At 49.5% G+C, this 24,376-nt stretch overlaps 2 protein-coding genes and 2 non-coding genes across 12 annotated transcripts; 1 reads left to right on the forward strand and 3 right to left on the reverse strand.

Annotated features, from left to right (window-relative positions):
- Window positions 1–2,093: 2,093 nt before the first annotated feature.
- On the forward strand, window positions 2,094–3,260 carry OST4 (oligosaccharyltransferase complex subunit 4, non-catalytic). The gene is made up of 3 exons (XM_014850334.2): window positions 2,094–2,098; window positions 2,223–2,360; window positions 3,023–3,260. Exon 2 carries the CDS (start codon window positions 2,224–2,226, stop codon window positions 2,335–2,337), a length of 114 nt encoding a protein of 37 aa, XP_014705820.1. The 5' UTR covers window positions 2,094–2,098; window position 2,223; the 3' UTR covers window positions 2,338–2,360; window positions 3,023–3,260.
- AGBL5 (AGBL carboxypeptidase 5) lies at window positions 3,061–22,544 on the reverse strand. Of its 9 annotated transcripts, XM_070512407.1 has the most exons (17): window positions 22,482–22,509; window positions 22,330–22,399; window positions 21,108–21,190; window positions 19,490–19,655; window positions 19,058–19,229; window positions 18,576–18,739; window positions 17,837–18,014; window positions 17,386–17,564; window positions 16,512–16,968; window positions 15,828–15,997; window positions 15,357–15,492; window positions 14,494–14,696; window positions 13,651–13,865; window positions 6,197–6,352; window positions 4,999–5,111; window positions 4,033–4,163; window positions 3,061–3,657 (listed from the first exon to the last, which is right to left on the reverse strand). In XM_070512407.1, exons 5-17 carry the CDS (start codon window positions 19,166–19,168, stop codon window positions 3,486–3,488), a joined length of 2,385 nt encoding a protein of 794 aa, XP_070368508.1. In that variant the 5' UTR covers window positions 19,169–19,229; window positions 19,490–19,655; window positions 21,108–21,190; window positions 22,330–22,399; window positions 22,482–22,509; the 3' UTR covers window positions 3,061–3,485. The 9 variants fall into 9 exon arrangements, 7 of the variants coding, with proteins under 7 accessions (XP_070368508.1, XP_070368507.1, XP_070368506.1 ...); XR_006528922.2 differs by lacking the exons at window positions 22,330–22,399; window positions 22,482–22,509 and adding an exon at window positions 4,651–4,697 and having other exon boundaries at window positions 19,490–19,750; XR_011504128.1 differs by lacking the exons at window positions 21,108–21,190; window positions 22,330–22,399; window positions 22,482–22,509 and adding exons at window positions 4,651–4,697; window positions 20,868–21,014 and having other exon boundaries at window positions 19,490–19,750.
- Window positions 21,383–21,455, reverse strand: TRNAA-AGC (transfer RNA alanine (anticodon AGC)). Its single transcript has one exon. It is a non-coding gene; the product is annotated as a tRNA-Ala (tRNA).
- TRNAY-GUA (transfer RNA tyrosine (anticodon GUA)) lies at window positions 21,816–21,904 on the reverse strand. Its single transcript is given in 2 exon segments — window positions 21,816–21,851; window positions 21,868–21,904. It is a non-coding gene; the product is annotated as a tRNA-Tyr (tRNA).
- Window positions 22,545–24,376: the final 1,832 nt, after the last annotated feature.

Raw genomic sequence — 24,376 nt, forward strand, 5'->3', positions numbered from 1 at the left:
CTGTCTTGCTTCCCACATACTTCTCCATCCAAGCTTTTTTCAAGCTTTGTTAGTTCTTAGCTGAGTCTAGTTTAGTCCTGGAGACCGTTTTTAATCTCAGTTCCTCCAGGCACTAGGCCAAATGACCCATTCAAGCCTGATAAAGACTCGCTGACCTAGGCACAGGAAGTTCTGGGAGGTGAAGGACATTTCTGGATGGTTCCAAAACAAATCTTTTTCCTCTTATCCCTGACCCTGGGACGACCTATTGAGTCCACAGACTGACATGGAGTATGGAATAGAGGACAGAGGATCAGGCAACACTGCCTCTAACCAGTTGTAGAACCTTGGTGAAATCAAGTACCTTCTGGGCCTCAGTTTGCTTCTTTATAAAATGATCCTGAGGGCCCCCTTCAGCTCTAACAGTCTAGGGTACTTTGTATCTGGGTCAGTTGGTTTCAGGACAACTTGGAAATCTGAAGCACTTCCAAGGGTTTCCCTCATGTCACTTGCAGCCTAGAAATCTACTTTCCAGGGTCTAGTTTTAGAGGTCTAGTTCTGTTTCTACAGTAGATCTGAGTGTCTGGTTGGACTTGGATCTGCTTCAAATTTCTGGGAGCCACGAAGCATAATGTGTGTAATCTTTTGAGACCTAGACCCTCATTTTCCCAGAACAGAGCTGGGACCAGACTGCTCGCTGAGGGACACAGGAGGGAGACATAAGGGAGTCGGGGGTTTCACTATCTGGAGAGGACATGGGCTTGGGATTCTAAATTTCTGGGAAATACTGGGTGGGGGCTGGGGGGTGAGGTAGGGGAGGGCAGGGGAACTACAGACTGCTAAAGGCAGAGACTGAGCTTGAGTCACTGGGCTGGAGCATGAAGGACAAACTGCTAATGGTCCCAGGCCAGGGAAGCCCACTCTGGGCTAGTGCACCCCTAACTCACAGTGCACACAGGCGGCAAGTTGGTTCCCTGACCCAGCTGTTCCAGCCCCATAGCTGCTCCTGTAGTTTTCTTTGGCTCAGAGAAGCAGAGGCATCCCCTGAGCCCTGGCCCCCCTCTACCACAAAGCAACTGGCTTCCATTACTCCTGACAGCTCCAGAGCAACAACAGCCCAGCCCCCGGCCTCAGCCTGGCTCAGTGCCCTTCCCTTTTATGGTGAAGCTGAGGGAAAGCAAGGAGTAAGCGGGGAGTAGGTTCTGGCTGGGCAGAGGGCTGTGGAGCCCGAGAGTGTCCACCAGACTGTTGGACATCTACCCAGTCATCTTTCTTCTTTCTCCTCGGTGACACACTCCTCTCCGAAACCACGACCCCTCTTGCTTGTCACAGCCCTTCCCCTCCCTCACATCCGGGGGGTGATTTCCCACTTGGTCGCGGTCCCACGGTTTGGGTTTCGGTTCCGGGAGGGTCCGCCCTATTTCAGACGCCCACCTCCGGGGGTGGGGTGGAGGGAGGGAGCCCGGGTAAGACAGGCACCAGTCAGATCTCCAGCGGGATCGTTCTACTTGGCGGAAGTGGGGCAGAAAGCCTGGCGCCGAGGAGAGGAGCACCCGGCCGCCCCAGCACTGTCCCCATTCTGCACTGCCTCTCACCCCCCTCCCCGCCGCTCAGGCCAGGGAGGGGACCCTGAAGGCAGGGCCCAGAGGAAGCACCTGGCTGGGCTGGCCGGGAAGCGAGGGGTGGGCAGCAGCGCGGGGGGCCGGAGCAGGAAGAGGGGTCGAAGTCTAGGGGTCAGGACGAGCCTCCCGCCCAACCCTGCCCCGCACCCCCACCCTAGCCCACTCCTTGGCTCCCCGGGGCGGCCACAGCGCTGCTAACCGCGTACCCAGCCGCGCCAGCTGCAGCCAGCTGCGCCTTGCCCGACCCGTGGCGCTCTTCCGCGACCCGCCCGCCCCCCACGGCTGGCCGTCCCTCTGCAGCCCCGCCCGAAACCCCGCCCCTTGAGAGTGCACCGCTGGGAGCAGGCGAGACGGCGGGGCTAGAGAGCCCGTTCCGGCCGAGCCGGACGGCCGGAAGTGCCTGGTTTGGGATTGAGCAGGCCCTACAAGCTTCCGGTCCAGGTCTCCTACCTCTAGCTCCTGCACAGTCCGCGGCGGAGCTGAGCCCCGCTCATCAGGTGAGAGCCACGCAGGCGCGGTCCACGGCCCACCCGGCGGTGGCTGGACCAGCGGGGCGAGAACGGGTCTCGGTTTGGGCGAGGAGGGCGCCGCCCGAGGCTCAGTCCTTCCTCTTCTCCGCAGGATGATCACAGACGTGCAGCTCGCCATCTTCGCCAACATGCTGGGCGTGTCGCTCTTCCTGCTTGTCGTTCTCTATCACTACGTGGCCGTCAACAATCCCAAGAAGCAGGAATGAAAGTGGCGCTTTCTCCGCCCCAGGTAACGGCCCGGGGCTGTAGCGCCCAGCCCCCGGAGAGTGGAGTGGCGAGGCCGCGCCAGGGCCTGCAGGGTTCGAAACTTCAAATCAGAAAGTGTCGGACCAAGCATGATACAGTCCAGAACTGGGCCCCTTTATCCGCACAGAGTAGGGAGTGCCTCGCTCCCTCCCCTTTAAACTGCTCCCTGATAGAATGGGGGTGGGTTTCCTAATCGCCCTCAGTCCCCGTCTTCATGTGGTCCCCAGATGCCCAAGTCGGGGGTGTGTGTACAAGGAGGCACTGACACCGGTAGGAATAAAGTATTGAGAATGCCATTCAAATATGAGGATTTGGCCTTTTCACTTTAAGTAGTCCTCATTTTCCCGAAGCTGTTTAGGCTTTTATTTAGGTAGAATTTTTTTATGATGGGTTGTAAAGATATAGACTTCTATTTCTACGTTCTGGAGCAAGGGGCACTGATTTAGGGGTTGGCTACCGTAAGCCCAAGTCACCCAAGTCATAGAGAAGGGGGGGGGCGCGGTTTGAAGGGCTTGGAAACCAACGTTAAGGGTGGGTCAAAAATGAAAGGGGGAGCAGGCTGGATGGGAGTTGACTCCTGAAGGATTTCCCTGGAGGAAAGCTGCAGCATTTTCCTTACCTCAGGTCTTTCCCGCTCTTTTCTAGGGTTCCAGGACATAGTCTGAGGCAAGATGGAGGGTGTGAGGGGCCTTCACACTTCACTTCATCCTTTCTACCCATCACAACATACAAAGCAACTACACCTGGATTTTTCCAAACAACTTTTATTTCCTCAAAGTCTTCCTTAACCCTATGGAACAAGAAGCTGCCACTGAGTAGGGCCCAGCACAGGGGCTGCTTTCTTTTCTACTCCCTGCCCCCAAGTATAAAAATATAGATTTTTTTTTTTGTGGTCCCAAAATCTTGTGCTCTGGAGGGAGGGAAGGGGTGGCAGGTCCCTGCTTTGTCTTTTCTTAAGGTGATGCTCTGCGATGCCTCAGAACAGTGTGGCTGGCATTACAAGGAGTTATGGTTGTCACATGGAATCAGCAGCTGAAGGAGGGGACTAGCACATTTCTCACTGTGTTCCCCCTCTTGGGGCTATATCCCGAGCATGAAGGTCAAGGCATCAGACCCGGGGAGAAACAGTGAGTGGGGGAGACTTAGGGACAAAACAAACCTCAGGTTGGCTCAAGGGCCCCCCGCTGTAACAAATCCACGACTGGGAGTCAGAGAGACTACAGGAAATAGGAGAAAAGGCAGGGGCAGAGTGGGACCGTGGGGGCCCGGCCTGAGGCAGCCTGGAACAGAGAAGAGAGAGGAGTCGGGGTTGTGAAAACTCTGCCCCTCTTCTGGTCTGTTAGCCAGTGGCTGGGAGATGAGAAAGGTGAGATGGGTGAGGATAGGAAGGTTGAGTACTGCACAGTGGTCTGAGGCTGGAACCAGCCAGCTCCCAGACCTTAGGCCCTGACTAAAAGTTGTTTTCTTGTCCATTGGAGTGAAGACTGAGGTCATGATGGGGAAAAAATATCAGGGACTAGATTCTTAATGAAAGCACATTTAGTCTTTTTGGGTCAAAGGAAGTACGGAAAGAAGAAAATGATCCTGAATAGCAGAAATGGGAACGAGGGGATAGAAGGGAGAGGTGGGGTGTGGGACTGGACCCCGGTGCTCACCCTGGTGCAGAGCGGGGTCCCGGCTCCGGCTCACTGCTCTCCCTGGTCCGGGGGATAGGGGATGTGGGGCCTGAAGAGCCTTTCATCCCTCTGCAAGTCGGCGGTGAGCCCCGGCCCAACCGGGGCCTAGCCTGTGTGGACAGGGGGTGGGCTAAGAGGCTGGATTCTTCCATTAACCTTTTTGCTTCTAGAGTTTCCATGCATAAGAGTGTAGGATTGTTGTCAACACAGGTACTGAGACCTTGAATTCCTGGGCAGTGTCCCCAGCTGAGAGGGTAAGGCAGAATAATGGCTAGAGAACTCTTGGATTCAGTTTATAACTGTATACTCCAAGTCTTACTTAACTAGAGGAGGCAAAAGGATCCAGCATTTAATCTCCACGGCTGTACCATAGCCAAGATCTGGGTGAGGAGAGAAGCACTGTGTGGAAAGATGCTGGAGGATTGGGAGATCTCCCTCAGAGCCTTCTGTGCCTCAGCCCCTGTCAGAGCAGTTTAAGCTTCACCTGTCCAGTCAGCTTCTGCCTATACCCAACTTCAGCCAACCTAGCATGGGGATCTGGACTGAATCGGAGTTGGTGGCACAGCTGTTCCTAGGAGCAGCAACCAGAGGTGTTACCTGGGGAATCCGGGACCCCTCCTGGCGGGAACTCTCCTCGGGCAGGTCTGGGCAGAAAGAGAGGAGAAGCTAAGGGCAGGGGCAGGCAAAGCCAAAGCTAGCAGGCTGAGGTTGGGGTATGTCTGGCAGGGACACTGGGGTTGGAAGCAAGCAAGAGACCTGGCTGAAGGGGATAGGGGACACTGGACAGACAGGCATTCAGGCACCAGAGCAGCTCTGATATAGTTGGGGGGAGAGATTGCAAAGCAGTGCCTGGCATTTTTCATCCCACTACCCAGATGAACACTGCCTTGTTCGGCTGTGCCTGAGTTGTTATGCCGGGGACTGGGGAAGACCCAAAAATGTTACCTGCAATTGGGTCCTGATACAGGGGATCCGAGGTCCAGTCCCTAGCAGACCTTTCCCAATCACCATGACAGCCTCAGGCTTGTCCCCTGAGGACAAGAGTGAGCAACTGCTCCCTAGGGAACAAAGGAAACTGATATCAGGGTAGGGGCCATGGAGAAGAGGTAGCTTCCTTCAGATCAGCGTTTCTCAGTACTGGCAATACTGACATTTTGGGCTGGATAATTCTTTGTTGTGGGGGGCTGTCTTGTGCACTGTAGGATGTTTAGCAGCATCCCTGGCCTCTGCCCACTAGATGGTGTTTCTTCCCCTGTCCCTTCCCCATTGTAACAACCAAAAATATCTCCAGGCATTGCCAAATGTCCCCTGGTGGGCAAAATTGCCCCTGGTTGAGAAGCATGGTATGCTCTGGTCTGGTCCAGGGGGTGAAGCAGCGTCCTGGAGCTTGAATCAGAACCCATTCGAGCTGAACTACTCTGAATTTATAGACCTTAGAGCCTATCCCAGTCAAATGTGTAAGCATTTAAGGATCAAGTCAGCAGTACCCAAGACTGGTGGACTGAGGGCTACCCACTGAAGAGAGTTAACAGGTTGGGAGTAGCAGGCTCTGAGGGAGGCAGATGTTGGACTGGAGAGACATCACTCTCATTGGGCCTTTACACGCTGGGTCTATAACTTAAAAGGAGAGCAGATGGCCTAGGTTTTATGTGGAATGATATGGTCATACAACATTTGCAGTGATGACAGGTGAAAGGCCTATGCTTTTCATTCTTCAATTTTGTCTAATGTTGCCCAGCTTCTACAGTCAGGGAGCGTGAATAAGTAGCAGATAGTAAAAGTCCTCAGGTTTCTCAACTGTAAAAATGAGGATTAAAGGAGATAATGTGCTTAGAGCAGCACCTGCCACGTAGTAAAGGCTCAATAAGTGGTAACTATTATTTTATTAAACAAAGGTGTTCATTAAATTCCAGTTTCCTGTACAAGGGCATGGGTGTAGGGGTTTAGGACAATCCAGGAGGATAACTGATGCCCCTGGTCTGGAGTGGCCTGTATTACATCAAGTCAAGAAGGAAGTCCAGGTCAGGTGGCAACAGAGCTGGAGGGATTTCTTCAAGCCTAGGTGGGAGCCTGGTCTATGCCCTGGGTGGTAGGGAAGGAAGGAAGTTGGCCAGCCCAGATTTCAGTGGTAGTGGGTACAGACCTGATATGCTGAGTGAACTGGGCAGTAGGCAGGAGCCCATGTTGCGTGAGGCGGCTGGGCTAGAACTAGCAGGAGTTGGGGATGGGGCCAGGCTGCTTGAAGTAGAGCGATGGGTCAGTGGCTGCTGCCGCCGTCTCCTGTCCTGGCTTCGGGGTTCTAAGTGGAAGGGACACAAGCAGATAAAAGGGCAAATAAGTGAGGCACTGTCACTCCACTGCCCTGCTGGCTCTCCTTGGTTAGGAGATGCTTGTTTTCAAGCTTGTCATCACATCAGCATCCCTCTTCTGAAGTAAATCTAAGATGGGTAGAAAGACCTCTACTATTTATTCCAGTTATCCACTTCTCAGCCAGCCCTCACCCTGCTTCACTTCTCTGTACCTAACCAACCTACTCACCCACCAGTTCATTCTTCTGGCAAAGAAGTTAGGGAGCTTGGCTTCTAAAATAGCTTTGCTAAGTTCTTCTCTTACCTCTAACTGCTCCTCTTCCACTCTCCTCCTGCCCCTTAAATGTCGAGTCCCCACCACTCTGTCCTTGGTCCTCTCCTGCTTTCCATACTCTAAACTCCAAAATCTGCCTCCAGCCCTTTCCTCCTGAACTGCAGTTCTGATTGTCCGCTGCACGTTACCTGGCAGTCTCTCATGACCCAAACAAAGCTCATTTCTTCCTACCCTTCCTTTTGTTCTCTCTGTCTTAGTGAAAGATCTGCTAGAAATCTTGTTTCATCTTTTGACTCCTCCCTCATTTGAATTTGTGCTTAATCAAATCTGGACAATTCCACCTCTGCCTTCATTTGAATTCCTTCTTTGTTCTCCCTTGCCGTTGCCGGTGTCTGGATACAGGTTTTTATCTCTCATTTAGGCTTTTGGACCCCCATTGGCCTCCCTCTTCCCTTTTAAAAGCCATCCTTCACACAGGTGCCACAAATTTTTATTCTAAAACATAGACCTGATCATAAGTCATTTCGGCTCAGACAAGGGGGAGATACTGAAGGTCTTTTAAAGGAACAAGTCTAAACCTTTTAACATGGTCTTCAAAGCCTTGCTCACTGTGGTTTCAGCCTACACATCGTTAGTAGGATGCCAAGTGGACCCTTCACACACTCTGCTGTAGGCCCCTGTGGCTTCTAGCTGTGTGGTTCCTCTGCAGTGTCTCTTCTAGTGAAACCTTGGACATCTTACATGTCCCATCTCAGACGTTACCTCTGGGAAGCCTCTTTGATCATTACAGGTAGAATTAACTGTTCTCTGTTCTACATTGTCCTTTGTTCACTTGGCTAGTAATTGTTTATGGTTTATGTCTCCTTAATTAAATAAGTTAGTACATGTAATAGCGCCTGGCACATAGTAAGTACTCCATAAATGTTAGCTAATATTCTAACTGGGACTTAAGTCTCTTGAGGGTAGGCACCTTGTCTTCTCCAGTATGATAAATCCCAGTGCCTATAAAATACTGCCTAGAAAACCAGAGATCTTAATAAACATTTTGTTTACTTGAATAGCAGACATCCACTATAGACCATGAGCTGGCTCATTAATCTCTGTCTAAGCGCATATGGTTATACCCTATGGAGCAGCTCTCTCTGGCCCATTCCTTGTGGCTAGTGTCAATGCTGCAAGTTTTGAAAGCTGGGTCCCACAGGTTAAAGGGGACAAGACGAGGTAGGGATACTTTCAGGTTTGGCAGGTCCTTCCTCATGACAGAGGGACAGCACGTGCCAAATACTCTCAAACTGAATGAGCTATTAACCTTCATGGAGCTGAATTTGATGAAGGTTCCAGGATGTCACTTGACTCCTAACAAAGCAACGTGTTACATGTGCAAAGCCTCCAGCTTAGGAAGTAGGTGACGATAACTTCATCTTGTCTAGCTACACTGAGCAGTAGCCAGCAGTAACAAGGCTACTTCTTGAAGGTCCCAAACCAATATAAAAAAATTATACTTACATGAATATGGCTAGAAGAAAGGGAGAGATCTCAGGATGGAAGCTACTTTAGCTTTGAGGAGTTTGCTGAGATGCTGTGTACTAATTAGAGTCTAAGACCACAGCCAAGAGTCAAAAGCAACCAGACCTCGGGGCTAGTAAGAGTTGGCACAGTGATGCCAACAAGATAACAAGTCAGAGACTTTTCATGGCCACAACCAAATAACCTGGAACATTACCCACCACCAATGACTTAGAGTTACTGTAGAGCCCAGACCTGGGTAATTCTTTGGTTAAATCAGGGATGTCAGGATGATGTCAAAGTGACAGTGCACAGTAGGCAGAAATAATGAACCTGATAGAGGGGGAAATTCAGTTTCTAGATGATCTGAGAAACATCTATACACAGAAGCATGCTGAAACCATGTTAAGGGATGAATCCTCACCCTACCCCGGGAAAGGATAATAGAGAGCAAGCAAGAAAGCAACTGAAAACCTTTGGGACATTTGTAGGTTCTAGTGAGAAACTGACACTCAAGAAGATAGGAAGCAAAATAGGCAAATGATGTAAAAACCATCAATGTGAAATTTAGGGATCATGGGAAAGATACTAAGGATACAACTCAGGAATCTTGCCCCTAAAGAGAGTTTCAGGATAGGAGACAAAGTCTGGTTTAGGAGAGAGGCCTGATGGAGAAAGTATAAGGCATTTAAAGATAGCATTTCAGGTATCACTTAAAAGACTGTCTTAAGATCTGGCCAGGCTTGCCTGTAAATATGGTGATGTGAGCACACAGCTCAGTTTCTCACTAGAGACTAAGTCAACTAAAGTTGACTTTAGGCTGCTGGTAGAATCTAGGCCTACTTAGTCCCAATTGAGACAAAAGTAAAAGGGATTATTATTTCTTGGTTCTGAGCTATAGAAACTGGCTTAAGGCTGAGTGCAAGAGTGATATGTGATCAGCTCTGCTTCCAGAGGTTGCAAGATGATGTTTGATGGTAATCTGAGAGCTAGAGCCAGACTGACCTCACCATTGTGAGTTAGAATGAATATTCTAAAGCCTCACAATTTAGAGGACCAGTTATGTGACTTGTGCCTAGATCCTGTGATATCCTCTGGAAGCATTTTTGGAACCGTCCCTACATGTAGCACCCAGATCGTGCTGAATCCCTAGAATGATCACAGACCAGATTTATGCCCTCTGTGGGGTGGAAAGGTGAGACAAGCGTTCATTCAGCTCCCAACTTCTTGCCTTTTATTCATTCAACACTTATTTGCTGATCATTTAATAAGTGCCAGATACCATGCTAGGTGCTAAGGGAATAAATAGATGTGTTAGGAGATGTTTCTTGCCATCAAATAAGTGTTAATCTGCTATTTAACATGAAACTTTTGTGTGCAGTGGAAAAATTAAACATGGTGATGGTGCTGGATGCACTCTTCCTATGTCCTTAGACTCACTACTCAAAGGAACTTCCCACTCACCATTGGACTTAAGCTGCTCTACCAAAAGCTGCCTGTCAGCTCAGCCAAGGCATCGCAGAGGCCAGGAAAAAGTTCTAGTAACCTCAGGTTTAAGTGCCAGAGCTGGGAGGGATGAGTGGTCGTGGTAGGACGACAGCTGAAGCCTCCCATCTTTACACTTAAGTCCCTTGTCCTTTACACCACTCCCTTGCTGGATAGGCTGGAGGGCCAGGGGCTATGTTTCAGTTAGAGTGAAACCTGCTTGAATCTAGGGCCAGGACCAAGATGAAGCGAGTAAGGCCCCAAGGGTGCACAATTTAAGGAGGCCCTCGCCTGACCCTGAGAGCAAGTGCCTTCTTAAATTGTGTGTCCTGGGTGCCTCACTGGCCTCTTCCTAGTCCTTGCCCTACTTTCATCAATACAGGACTGACAGAAGAATAAGCTGGTTTACTTACCCGCCCTCTCCCCAGCAGGCCCTCCTTTGAGCTCTGTTTGCATCTGCTTTTGCACAGTATCTCAGAGACTTGACTCCCTCACTCCATCATTGTATTAGCTATCCCCCAGTGATCTCTCCTTCCTCCTCCACAGCTGCTGATAGTGCTGTCTGCGCTTCTGAGCCCAGTGGACAGGAACCTGACCATGGGTCTGGGAAGGCAGTGCTCAGGGCCTGTTTTGCAGAGGTAAAGATCCTGGCACTACGGTCAGGGAGTAGGCTTACTCAGAGGCTCTTCCAGCCTCCTGCCCTGGGAACATTCCTATTCACCCCAAGTTGGCTACTTTTTGGCTTTCTAAAATGTCATCCCCCAGTGTCAGAGGATAACCTATCAGACTAGTTCCCTGAACCTCTCTGCCTTAAGCTTCTGGCTGGGCTATCTAGATCTTTTCTGAAATTTCCTGGATAGCCTAAGCTCATGTTTTGTTGTAGCCAAGAAAAGATAGTCATTAATTAAATGTTTTTTACATTTTTATACATTAGTGGAAGTTTTCTTATAGGTAAGTTTACAAGTCAAAACGAAAATCCTCTGTCAAATCACAATCCCAGTTATAGGTTTGGAAAGTATGGTTGCTTTATAGTTAGGTCTCAGAGATATGGGGGTTGTGTTCTTCCTATCTGGGAAGATGAAGTATGCCCAGATATGGCAAGGGCCAAGGAGCCAGATGTGTGGAACCAGGAAATGTCACAAAGTTATAGCACAGGACAGATGACTCTAAACAAAAAACAAGGTTTTCCAAGGGTTGGTTGAAGATGCCAGATCCAAATACCACAGTCTGCATGACAGGTCCCTGTCCCAGGCCAAGGCCAGTCTCCCATCTTGGAGTCACATCAGGGACTTTTAAGAGATGAACCATCAAAAACTATAGCACGAGCAAAGGCCCAGGAGAACATAGGAGTCAAGATTCCCGGAATCTGGCCTTTCAACTTACAGTATTCCTGTTTGGCATTATTAGTGACCCTCTTCTTGACCCCTTGACTTTAGAGACATAGCTTCTAGTTCTTACAAATATTTATGCAAGTCCCTGGGGTGTCTCTGTACTCAAACCAGTTCTTTTCCTGCTTCTAAGCTCATTCAGTTGGGGGAACATAGCATCTCACTTGGTTGTACCTGCACCTGTACATGGATGACTCCTAGATCCAAGCCTGATGTCACCTCTTCTACAGTTTGGCCCTTTTTCTGCCTGCAGGAGAACTCCATATAGATAGCCCATGGTATCCAAGCATGTCTAAAAAGTGGCATCACTTTTTCTTTGAACAATGTCTTAATGTTTACCATGACTTTTTCCTTTAGCTTGTAGCCTTGAAGCTCTCTTAGTTCATCTCTCTTCCACCATCACTGAATCCTGCCACTTCCATTTCTAATATGTTTATTCATCTGTCCTTTTCAGACCCTGGTACAGGCACTAGTCATCTCATGCATAAACTACTGCAAGAATCCCGCCTCCCCTTCCCTGCCTGATACATGCAGTTCACAGACAGCTCTCTTAAATAAGTCTTTTGTTCCCATCATTCTCAGGAGCACACAGTTGGGGCCATTTGTCTTGTTAACTCAGAGTCTTTGTTTTTAAGACATTTCGACTTCTTCCTCCCCCTCTCTCCACCTGATCTCCGTATGAAGGGCTTGACCTGTTGAGCCAGCTAGTACACTTGCTTTTTGTCCTCTCTACGCAGCAGCTCTGGTCCTGGCTATTATTCCCATTTTGGGAATGTTTTTGTCAAACCACATACCACCACTCATTCTTCAAAACCATTTCTCAAGGGAATATTCTTTGGTTAATTACTCTGGTGTTTACCTATGGCAGTGGCTCCCCGAGTCCCCTGTGCATTTATAATGTGCGTGCTTTTATGTTGTGTTTACTGTCCTGTGTCCCTATTAAGTTTCAAGTCAGTCAACAAGGAATTACTTTGTACTGACTATGCCTATTTTCTATTAGTTATTTGGGGAAGTAACAAAGAAACAGAATATATGTCATCCACTCAAGGAGCTTAATACAGCACTCAGCACTGGGAGTGAGGGTAGGGAGGATGTTAATAAAATATTGATTCAAAACTGCCTAGAATCTTCCAGTGAGGACCTAGAAAAGGCTCTTTACTATTTTCCTTTTGTAGTCAGGGAAGGAGAATTTACGATGCTGATATTCCCTCCCAGGAGCTATGAGTTAAGAGGAAAAGAAATTAGAAGAAAAACTTTATTTAGATTTAAGATGGGGAACTCAAATATACTGGAGCATGAAAAGACATAAGTTTGAATAATTCTGCCACTTAATAGCTTTGCAGTCTTGGAAAAGTCACCCTTAAACAGCCTCAGTTTCCTCATCGGAAAAATGGAAATACTGTCCATTCCACAGGGTCCTTGTGAGGATTAAATGAAATATGTGATACTGTTTTGTTTACTGTTTAATGCTATTTAAATATAAGGAATTATTACTTTAATACTCTCCCTTCAAACACAGCGTGCAAAAGTGTCCTGATGAAGACAGAATCTAGAAGAATGGGGCTTAGAATATAAGCAGAGGTAACTACGTTGCGTATCAGGGATAGAACATCTTACTGGTCAGAGCTGGTAAGGACCATTGCTCTCTCTGTGGCTTCTCTAACTAGTACAGATTTCCACAGCTACTGACCCAGTGCATATTTCTGGTCTGCACCAAAAGCTTGTTGCAAGCTGAGTAGCAGGGAGGTGCTAACAAGGATTAGTGTAGCGTGAAAACCAGCAAAGCTCTCAGTTCCAGCTTACAAGCCTCCACACTCTGGCAAAATTTCTGTAGCCCAGAAGCCACATACAATATTGATTTGTGGTTTAGTGTATTTCCAGAAGTGGCAGTGTAACAATCTCTCCCCACGACAATCCAGGTCACTCCCAAGGAATGGCTCCGTACTCCCTTCTGCGGCTTTTTTCCTAAAGGCCCATCCGTTTCTGATATACATTTTGACCCACAATCTCTTGTCCTATCAGGCAGGGTCTCATCAGGCCACACCTAGGGATAGTGATGCCCAGGTGAGCAATTGTGGCCACTGATGAAGATGCCAGACTGCTGCTTTCTAAGCCTAGAACAGAAAGCTGTCTGTAGCTGTTCCATTTTCCTTCGGAAGAGCTGGAATCCTTCTGATATCACTTTCTGAATAGGCTCTGAAGCCAGGAACAATTTCAGCCCCTAGAGACCTTGGAGAGGATCTCCATCCTACAGTGCTGCCGTTTGGATTGTGAGGATATTTCCTTATACTGCTCCTGACAAGACAGACTGACCCTGTCCTTGATGCGGAGGCACCAGGTGTCAGTGTGGCTCTGCTTTGGCTAGTGTTTCGTCCTTGGAAACCCCCCTGCCTCCCAGAATGTGCTGATGCCCAGAGACCCAGGACTCCCGCCTATGTCACACATAGTACCGCTCTGGAGCTCATGCTGCAGGGAACACCAAGGTCGCAGGAAAGGCTGCAGATTCTGCTATAAACTAACTTTATTGAGTCACCCCTTGGTCCCAAGGCCAAGTGCGTATCTTCAAGCTCTCACTTCCCCCAGCAATGCTCCAAACAACTGAACACCTGTTGCAGGGGCTCCCAGACTAGCTTACCTCTGACAGGGCCCAGCACCCGGTGGCTGACCTTTTGGGTGCTAGAGCCCAGGCCTGGCAGCCCTGCAGGCCGACTGCCATGAAAAGGAAAGCTGGGGGAGTTCTTCATCTGTGGAGAATTTTGTTGGCTGCTGCTGCTACCACCAGCACTTGTGCCAGTGCTAAAACTTCGTGCACGGCTCAAGGTATTTTCAGAGCAGGAGACAGGCAATCCACTGCAAAGAAGCAGATGCCAGTTAACCCTGGGTCAGGGATGTTGTGTCCCAAGTACTTCCCCATGGTCTGATGCTCAGTACAGCTTCACATCTGGGGTGCAAAGGCACAGGGACTCATTCTAAGGAAGACGGGAGGAATCCATGGCCATGGATGATGAGGTGTCTAACCTGGGGCATACCAGCTGACCTCACAATGCTGAGGAGCCCTTGTTCATGCATACATGCTCCTGCAGAAAATAGGCTAAGAGCCATAAGGGCTGTCCATGGGCAGCTTTAACTGCCAGGGAATTCCCCCCTTACTGCCCTGATACTGGCCCCTGGGCCCCTCAGTCAGTCACTCACAAACACTGGAAGCTGAGACCTGCCCCCCACCCCCAATTATACTTGATTTTGTGTAGGGCTCTGGAGCCAGGAGTCCCCAAGCCTGATTTTCAGGTAGCTAGGAAGTATGTAGCTCCAGGTAAAATGGAAGAAGATCCCATTCTCAGAAAATTTTAATTTACCCTGAAAATATTCACCATGTGATTCTTCTGGAAATAGGGAAAGAACACAGATCCCTTGGAACTCTTCACTCCAGAGCCCTGTTCCACCTTCATACCCTTTCTCCCTTCCACTCTGCTGGTCTTACTTGTTACTTTTGGGTGGAGTTCGAGAGCCTCTCTTCTTGTTGACACCCACGTTCACAGTGCTGCTCAGGCCTCGGCTGCTGCGCACATGTTTTAGCATCCAGGCCCGGAGGTTCGTGAGGCTGTTGTGCTCTGACAGCACAATTCGAGGCCACGGATTGCATTCTGCCATGTCCAGAGCTGCAATGGCCATAGCTCGTCCCACCTGTGGGGGAGCCCAGGTGGCTCAGTGTCTTGGTCTTCCAACCCAGGCTGCTGTGTTGGGGTGGGGTGCACAGCACAGTGGAAGGAAAGGAGAGGCCAGGCTTCAAATTTGCTCAATGGGTACCCTAATTTTTGTGCCCAGGCTATTTATCGCAAGTGAATTTAGAGTTGTTCCCCAAACCAGTGCCCATTTTGAGGCCTTCATCCATTATGCACGGGTGGATGACCTTTCTGGCTGGCACCAGGAAGGAGTTCTCCCAGCACGAGGAGGCGTTTGGATCTCTTCTATAACCCACAGCTTGCTCTACTCTGGCGTGCCCTAGGACACTGAGGATCATCAAGGCCACCGTACACGGGGTGCGTTTAGTCCAGGAGTGAACAAACCCAACAGAAGTAGGAAGACAAGCTCAGAGGCAAACACTCTGACTCTGATGTGGTAGGGGATTCTCTGTGGTGGGGGGTTAGAAATAGTGCCTATTCATTCTCTCAACACCATTACAGTCAGCGGCCTGTGCCTGTGAACTGAGGAAAATAACCACAGTGGTAAGCTGGCGGCAGTGCTGAGCCTCTCTTCAGAGGACCTTAGAGTCAAGCAGCAGGAGTGAAGCCCTTTCCAGACTTTGAGGTTCCCCTTTTCCCCACTAATCCCATGTATTCATACCTGCTCAAACATTTCCACAGTGTATCTGGAGGGGAAAGCCGGCGGGGGAGGGGGGCTGGCGCGCCCGTTGTCATGGCAGGCGGCAGGGATGCTGTTTACTGAGCGTCCAGTGTTGTAGTTGCATTCAAGTGTATAGCTAAGACACAGAGACCTTTATTAGTGTCCTGCCTGGACAGAATCAGGACAGAACCATGGGAGACAGCCTAGGTGGTCTGAGAAGGTAATCACTTGGAAAAAAGGGGACGCAAACAGAAAGTGCTAATCCCCAGCAACTAGCAAGTGACCTCAGCACTTTACCATATACCCAAGAAGGTACAAAAGGTAGAGTCCCAGACTAAAGACAGTAATGCTATTTGTGAGTCTGCCTTTTGAGAAGACCCAGGCGGTCCTCTGCCCCTCAAACATCCTAGACTGGGTATTGTTTTCTTTAGGGAAGCTATTTCATCTGCTGTATCCCAGTTTCTACCCAACCTGTGGATTATCCCTGAGGCTTTGTAGATTGCAACCCGGCCGCTTCCCTCCTTAGACTGGCCATCTCTGCGGTCTCGGGCATACATATTCTTCTCTGAGAAATTGCAGCCCTGGAAATCGAAGTGGGCTGAGTTCAAGGAGATGAGCTTTGGATACAGCATATTTTCCACCTGTTCGGGGGAGGAAAAAGGCAACTCAGAATGAGAGACAGAGAGAAAGAAGGGACCGGGGCAAGGAAGAAATGGCAAGCATGGGGCCACGTGACAATACATGGCAGATACCTTCATAATCATCAGCAGCAATCAATGCTTAGTGAATTCTCACTGAATGTTTGATATTATTTCTAGGTGTTGGAAAGGTACAAGTTTCCCTTTGTTTAAAACTCTTAGCTGCTTCTCTCCAATAATGCAAAATTTTCCTTCTCCCCTGGTTTCCCAAACTCTAGAAAACACTATGATGCTGACAGCTTGACTGTCTTTCAAAGGTCATGATGTAGACTGAGACATATATAAGGGGCCCCAGTGCCATCCCTTCTTGGCCCTTCAAGCCTCCTTCAGAAGTAGTTTGCCTCTGGCAGCCACAGGCCTTCCTGCCTGAAGGCCACCTCCTCTCTGTTCATGGCCTCACCTTTATCTCCTAACTTGCAACACTTCCCACACTCATGTGACATTCCGCGATTCCTACCTGGGTGCTCTCATCACTAAAGCTGTTTCCATACATGAAGCAGCCCCTTTTGGAAGCATGTCCGTGCAGATCTACATAGTAAGCAACACCACTCTCTTTGGGGGGGATGGTGTCGGGGGCTGGCTGCTCAACCTCAGGGGACTGTTGTGGCATAATCCACACCCTGTTGGGCTTCTGCTCTGCTGGCTCAGTCTGTGTCCACGCCTTAGGGTTATCCTTGTCAGATGTGTGCCCAAGGTGAGCTTCATTTTGTAGATTGTTGGCTTTTTCAAAGTCAGAAAGGGGAGCATCAGCAGGGAGACGAGGACTGTAGTGGTGCTCAGAGGGACTCTGGGACTTTAGACCGGAATGCACATGGTGGTAGAGAAGTACAGCTTTAGCTCCATAGATGGCCGGGTGCAGGACTGCATCAGGCTTCAGGTACTGACGGTTCAGATTCACTCCACGTGAGTCTGTGCTGTAGGGAAACAAGGACGGAAGCAGGGTCTAGAGGGCTCGGCCAGTGAAGGAGACACCAGAGTAGATGAAAAGGAGACTGACTTATAAAATGAGAAGCTGAAGCTGCATTAGGAAAGAAAGAATTGAGGATAGGCCCTCTCCTTGACTATCTCTCACCCCTACCAAAGAAACCTAAGGACAGCTCCCTCTACCCAGATGGCCCTGCAGTTACTCAAGCTCTGCTCCTTCCAGGGAGTGCCACTAGATGGGTTCACATTCCTTCTTGGGTCACTGGACCATTAGATGGGCTTGCCCTTGTTAGGGTGCAAGAGCGCTGGGAACCCAGGAGAAGTCAGATGACAGGCTGACGGTATTTCAGTGAGATACAGGGCATGACAGGGACAAGGACATCCAGACAGGCAGGGAGGCTTCTTACCGGTAGTGGCCCCGGACCACACCATCAGGGTTCAACATGGGGATCAGCTTAAAGACAAAGAGACGACGTAGGGTTTGGGCCCGGGGGTCATCAGGTCGAAGGATGAAGTCCAGAAAGCCATTGAAGACAAAGCTAGATGGAGTCTCCCCAGGGTGTACCCTACTGCTTAAGAAGAATATCTGGGTGGAGAGGAGAGCAGTCATTAGGTTGGTTACTCCATAGGTCACTCTAACAGCAGATGCAGGGGCGGTGGGGGGCGAAGTTTGAGGTGGGAATAGCCACTGGATTTCCAGCTAGCTGAGTTTGCGAGTGGAGTAGGAGCTGTCACACTTGCCTCAGAATGCAGGCTGAGGCCATGTCCAAGATGCCTAGAGACAGCATGGCTTTAAGCTATCAACACTGCCTGGAGCTAGGGAAAGGCCAAGGTACTACTTTATGCTATTCCACTCACCCTCTTGCCTGTGAAACAGAATGGTCGGGGGGTGCCGGTATCAGGAAATAGCTGCTCTAGACGGGGCTCTCGATCTTCCCGAAGCCCATGGCAGGAACTGATTGTTAGCAGATCTACACGAAGTCCATCCAGAGAATAGCAAAGGATCTCCCGGTGGTAATAGATGGTATCCCGGGGGCTGTAGGGATAAAAATTATTAAGCCAGGAGAAGTCTCTAAAGTCCTAGCAAGAGTTGGGCCTGCCCAAGATTTGTAGGATCTGGTTCTCCACCCTAACCTTTGGGGCCTTACCGTCCCTCACAGTCTTAAATGAGGCTGAGGATTTGGGTGGGTCTGCATTGCCTGAAGGCAGAGTATAGGACAAGATGAACTTATTGTTTTTTCCCCAGTTTATGGCTCCCTAGGATAGACAACTTTGCATAGACAGAGAAAGTTGCCCTCCTTTGGGACAGAAAAAAAAGGTGTGCTGAGCTATGGCAGTGCTGGCTAAATTCTGGAGAACTGATGGGAGCTGGGATACTGAGGCTTGAACTGAGCAGGTGGATGAGTGGAGTGGAGGTGGTGGTATGCTGAGATCAAGGTCACAGAGAAATATATTTGTCAAAGGTACCCAATGTCCCACGTTACAGAGAAAAGAACTGATGAAGTTTTGGTTCAGGGTTCTTAGAGCAAATTCCAGAAGCAGCAGAGCTGCTGTTTAGTCCAAGACTGTGTGGCAGGAGTAAGAATAGTGTTGGCACCTGCTATGGGTAGGGTGGTTCTCCAGAAAGCGCTGGTCTAGCTGGTTTAGCAAATCCTGGCAGTCATGGTAGGAGAAGGGGTAGCAGAAGGCGAAGAAGGTGGTGGCCCCACGGCCCTCCACGAAACGGTGAACAAAGGACAACACAAACTGCGTCTCTGTGATCTGAGGAGCAGAGAAGGAAGAGGGAGGGCGACATGCCATCGGTGTCAGAGCTAAGAGCCTACTGGGCTCACAAGGAACTGACCTCACATCCTCATCACTTTTCCAACTTTCCTCCATCTGAGACTTTCCATACGACAACCAGCTCTTTCTCAGTTTCTCGAGGCAGGGGCTTATGATGGACTCCAGCTAGTGCTGGAGGGAAAGCTGGTGGTACCAATGCTACCTGCCTAGTACTCTGTATCAAGGGTAACTCCTCTTTCCTGTCCTTCCTCTATTTTTAGCACCCAAGTCTTTCTTTCCTCCTCAAGGAGAACTTACCTCAAAGGTGGGCCGGTCTCGAACACGTTCCCAGCGTGGCCGGGTAGGCAGTGTGCGCACAAAGGGGGCCATGCCCTGGGAATACAGCTTGCTTTGCTTGTTCATGTTCATAATGTTGATCTTGATGAGTTTCCCTGGAGTTCCTCCCCGGACACTGAAGTAGAACCATGACCTGAGGGCCAGAGTAGGAGAGACAGTTCATTACACATGGGAGGGTTGGAGAGGGGATACGTGGGAGAGCTGGAGAAAGACAAAACTGGGAAAAGGCTATTTAGTAAGGAGGGAGGGAAGGAGAGAGGGAGGGCGGGGTAGGGAGAGGAAGGGTAGTGTGCTGGTATGAACTGTAAATCAAAGGGCTAAGTGACGAATGGACTTGGGGACGGGACATCCCCTCTCTTTTCCTTCTTCCACCCTCCATTACTTTCCTCTTACCTGTTCCCATTCTCAAATTCTGTTTCAGCACAGTCTGGTCGGGTCCACACGTTGAACTCATAGTCAGGGGAAGAGGCAATGCTGCTGGTGGGAGCTGATGCCCCACCTGCTACTCCTTCCCCATCATTAGACACAGATTCCACCTTCTCCACGTGGGCTAGATTCCCTGAATCAAAGCGAGAACTGAACAGCAATCCCCCACAGCGCAGCTCCATGGTGGGGCTGGGAAAGCATCCTCCTGCCCCACTCTGGCCCTGAGAGCTGGGGAGAAGTGGGAGGTGGGGTAGGGAGGAGAGGGAAGAAAAATGAGAACAAGTTTTTTTGGGTATCTTTGGATAAATGAGAGCTACTTTTAGGGAGTGCCGGAAGAAGCAAGAGGCTCTCTCTCCCTTAGAAAAGGCCTTCCAGCAAAGGCCAAGAGAAAGCAGTATTGTGTCCCCACAGTAAGGGTTATAAGTGCCCTAAAAGGACCCCATTTTACTACAGCTTGGCTATTCCAAAACGAAATATTCAGCGGCTTAACTATGTTGAAATACTAGACTCTAAGTTTTTTTGCAGCCCAAAGATTAGAGAATATAGTGAGGTCAGATTGCCCAAACCTAGCCAAGATACACCCACCACCACACATGGCCATCTTGAAAGACGGGCCATTCAGGAATTTTGGTTCCTAGATTGGCTCCCCACTCACTCTCCAGCAGGGCAGAGCCAAGAGAACCAAGTTTCTAAGTTTAAATGGGCAGCTTCCTTTCTCCACTCCTCTGTCCTCACAAGTACTGACCAGGCATTCTTCTTTTGCTCCTCTAAACCCTGGAAGAACTGGTTCTTCCTTTTTTTGTCATACCCTATGCCTATTATGGAAGAAAACTAGAAAAGTGTGGCCTTTGCCAAGCCAAAGGGAATTGGGCAGAAGCCATCTGCTCACCTAGAGACTGTAGCTCTATTCCAGTTAGGGCACGGGTCTGTTTCCACCCCCCCCTCCCCCCTCCCGCCCTGTAAGCACTGGAGCCCCTGAAAAAGCTACCCTGGTAGCTGTGGGAATGGGTGTTCTAAGCACCCCTAAAACAAGTGGCTGGTAGAGACCCACTTGGGGGCAGGAGCGTGGCTTCTCGACCTTCGACTCTGAAGGACCCTCACACTGACCTGGGCAGAGTGGGGTTTGGAGGCATGGGGTGGGTCGGGACAGACTCACACTCGCGGGAGGGTGGGAAGGCAGGGAGTAGGGGTCAGAGGCGAGGCCACAGGAGTGGAGGTGGGGCCGGGGTGGGCCGGCCCGCCAGCCGGCCGCGCGGCGCTGTGGGATTCCAGAGGGGCTCCGGGTGAAAGGGGCTGAGAAGGGGGCGGGGCCGGCGGGGCCCGCACCCCACGCAGAGCCCCTCACCTCTCTCCGGGCCGGTGGTCCCGCTCCCTCTCCCGCTAGCGAGGCGCCACCTCGGGCCCCGGCACCCGGCCCTCCACCCAGGACCCAAACAAAACCCGACCGCCGCGGTGCCGGGACCCCGCTCTGCCAGGAAACAACAAGTCTCTCGCCTATTGGCCGCGGGTACAGCTGGCTACCCGCCCAGTAAAGCTCGCTGCCATTGGTCAGCGCGCGGGGGTTCCCTCGCACGTTAGCGGGTACCTGAGCCAGGGCCGTTCACGGGCTCGGCTGGCAGGAACGGCGGGTGGGGTCCTTCCGTGTCTTCTTGGAAGACGGTTAACGGCCTGCCCGCCGGGAGGAGAAAAAGACAAAGTGACCAAGAAGTAAACTGGAAAAATTCACCTGCAAAATAAAAGGACAATGTGTGAAGCTAATCATTGCCTACCATGTTCCTCTATGTATTAGAGGACACCCACCCGGTTCGGCTGATTTCCCGCTGTTGAGAGATGGTGTGGTGCGTGGGACAAAAAACTGAGTGGAGGATGCGGGCATCGATCCCGCTACCTCTCGCATGCTAAGCGAGCGCTCTACCATTTGAGCTAATCCCCCAGCTGCTACTGATTTTCTTCCCTTTGCCTTACAGGTTGTTCTGGGCTGCCCGCTGACCAGCGGACCAACGGCAATTCAGGACATTCATTTAGCGCTCGAGTACAGTGTGACCATGGACAAGATTTTTAAAAGCAGGCATACAATAAGTACACGTAAGCAATGGTAATAAATCCCTATTTAAAAACACATTTTAACATATCTTTCTATCTAACCCGCAAGAGAGCTGTACCGTACGCTGCTTCTCGCATCTGTGTTTAACCGAACATCAGCAGTGCTCATGTAAATTCGCAGTCCGCCTCCGAGCAAACCTTTCTCCCCAAGGGGTACTTAAGTAAGTGGAGGCTAAAAAGTTGCACGAAGTCCTTCGAGCCGGAATCGAACCAGCGACCTAAGGATTGCCACGGCTTGTCCACTACAGTCCTCCGCTCTACCAACTGAGCTATCGAAGGCCTCGCTCATCTCGCATCCTACCGACTCCCCTCTAATGCTTACTGAGGCCGCACTCCTCCAGGACTTGAGGGGACCTGGGGAAACCTGGCTCCCATTTTCTAAAGGAGTACGCCCCCGCCGAGCCCCTCCTGGCCGCACAGAACAGAGGAAGCGGACGACAGAAGTGCGAGCAAAGGACGCTGCCACAGGACCGGCTTCCCAACCTTGGACGAAGGAAACAGGGGCAATACGTTTCCCTGCTTTTAAACAACAATAAAATCCTCCCCATCCCCTCACTCTCTGGTGGCTTCTATAGGATTTCGGACGCTTAGAGACCCGACCCACAACCCTGAGCTTCTGGGCGGCATTTACCCGGAGCGGCGGGTACGCACACGTGCTCTGCAATTGCAAGGCGCAAGCCCCGCTTGCAAAGCAGATGGCTTACTTTTGCTATTTCTGCTCCACATTTCCCTTCGGTTTCTCCGGGGCGCCAATGAAATCCTACTGCTCTCCCGCTGTGAAGGACATTCATTCAGTCAATTAACCAACGTTTTGTCAGGATCTATTCATCCTGACTAGAGTAAGAAAGATACAAACCACATTGCTGCTCAGAGCCGGCAGGGAGGTGCAAGATCCAGAGGCGCCGAAAACCCGCGATTCGGGACTGGCCGGCGGGGCCTGAATAGGGCCACGCCCTTCCACCCGGCCCTGCTCTGTTCGCCTCGCACCTTCACCTTCTTTCCAGAGGCCTGGGATGCCAGCCCACAATCCTTTGCCCACTAGAAGCTCCCAGGGTTTTAAAACAAAGAAACAAACCTAAAACCCAACTCGTCTGTGAAACCTTGCTTCGTAGCCTGGCAGGATGGGCATACAGGAGACCTGGCCTCCATTCCCAGCTCTGCGGCCAGCTGCCTGTGCTACCTGGAATCACAAGCGCCCTGGGCAAATCCAGGTCAGGTGGTAGTTTCGAGAGCCCCTTGCAGTTCCGACATTTTATCGGGACTCCCAGGCTGAGCTGTAAATCCGAGGTCTCTGATGCCGTTAAGCACAACACGGCTTTGCGTCCATCCACAAAGCAGGTTCACATCTTGGTTTAACTTCATTCTGCTGCTAAAATGCTACTATTGTGTCCAAGAGCGTCACTTTGGGATAGTTTTCTTTGGCACAGTATTTAGCGCGCTCTCTCTTCAGCGGAGGGAGGCTGGGAAGCAGAACACATTTAATTGTGTTGCTTTTTTTTTGAGGCGAAATTCACATAACATACAATTAACCATTTTAAACTATGCACCATTCAGTGGCATTTAGTGCACTCATAATGTTGTGCAAATTATCACCTCTCTAGTTTCAGAACTTTTTTTTTTAATCACCCTAGACGAGCATCTCCTACCCTTTAAGTAATGACTCCCTGGAAACCACTAATTTGCTGTCTCCATGGATTTGCCTATTCTGGAGATTTCATATAAAAGAAACCATAAAATATGTGAGCTTCTGGGTCTGATTTCTTTCTCTTATCATGTTTTTGAGACTCCAAGTTGTAGCATGTATTGGTGTTTTGTCCCTTTTTGGCTGAATAATATTCCATTGCATGGAATACTCCTGTTTATCCATTCATCTGTGGATGGATACTTGGGCTATTGCCACCTTTTGGCTTTTATGAATAATGGTGCTGTAAACATTCGTGTACAAGTTTCTGTGTGGATGTTTTCATTTCTCTTGGGTCTATACATAAGAATGGAATTGCAGGGGTTTATGGTAACTATATGTTTAACTCTTTGAGGAACCACCAAACTGTTTTCCAGTGGCTGAACCATTTTACATTTCCACCAGCAATGTAAGAGGGTTCCAATTTCTCCACATCCTTGCCAACATTTATTTTCTGTATTTTTTATTATAGCCAACATTTCAATAAGTTGAGCTCAATTGGTTAATTATAAGCATTTTCCTGTCATTAAAGATACTATCACCATTTGAATAGCCATTTCCCATCTTTTGGTTTTACAATTTATTGAAATATTCATCCTATTGGTGGACAGCTTTATCCAAATTTTCACTATTAATACTGCTACAATAAGTGTTCTTGTACATAAATCTTTGTCCATATTTCTGTTTACTTCTCTATTCTCTAGAATGTATTTTTAGGAGTGGAATTACTTGGTAAAATAGTATGAAACTTTTAAGCCTTTTGAAAAATATTACCAACTTACTTCCCAGAAACAGTGTATCAATTTATGTCATAGTATTCACTGAGTACATTATCCCTTTAAAAATATCTGTTAATATGATAAGCAAAAGTGGTATCATTTTAAATTTGTACTTCACCAATGAAATGGACATTTCCCCCCTCATTTGCATTTCTTTTAGGAATTATGTATTCTATCCATATTCTTATTGTTGTATTTAGTGCTTTTCTTATTGATTTGTAAGAGTTAACATTATTTATGATAAGCTCAGTAAGGAAATGGAGGCCTTGATCAACACACAAAGCAACTAGA

This window comes from Equus asinus, chromosome 6, assembly GCF_041296235.1.
Source record: "Equus asinus isolate D_3611 breed Donkey chromosome 6, EquAss-T2T_v2, whole genome shotgun sequence".
Classification (NCBI taxonomy): Eukaryota; Metazoa; Chordata; class Mammalia; order Perissodactyla; family Equidae; genus Equus; species Equus asinus.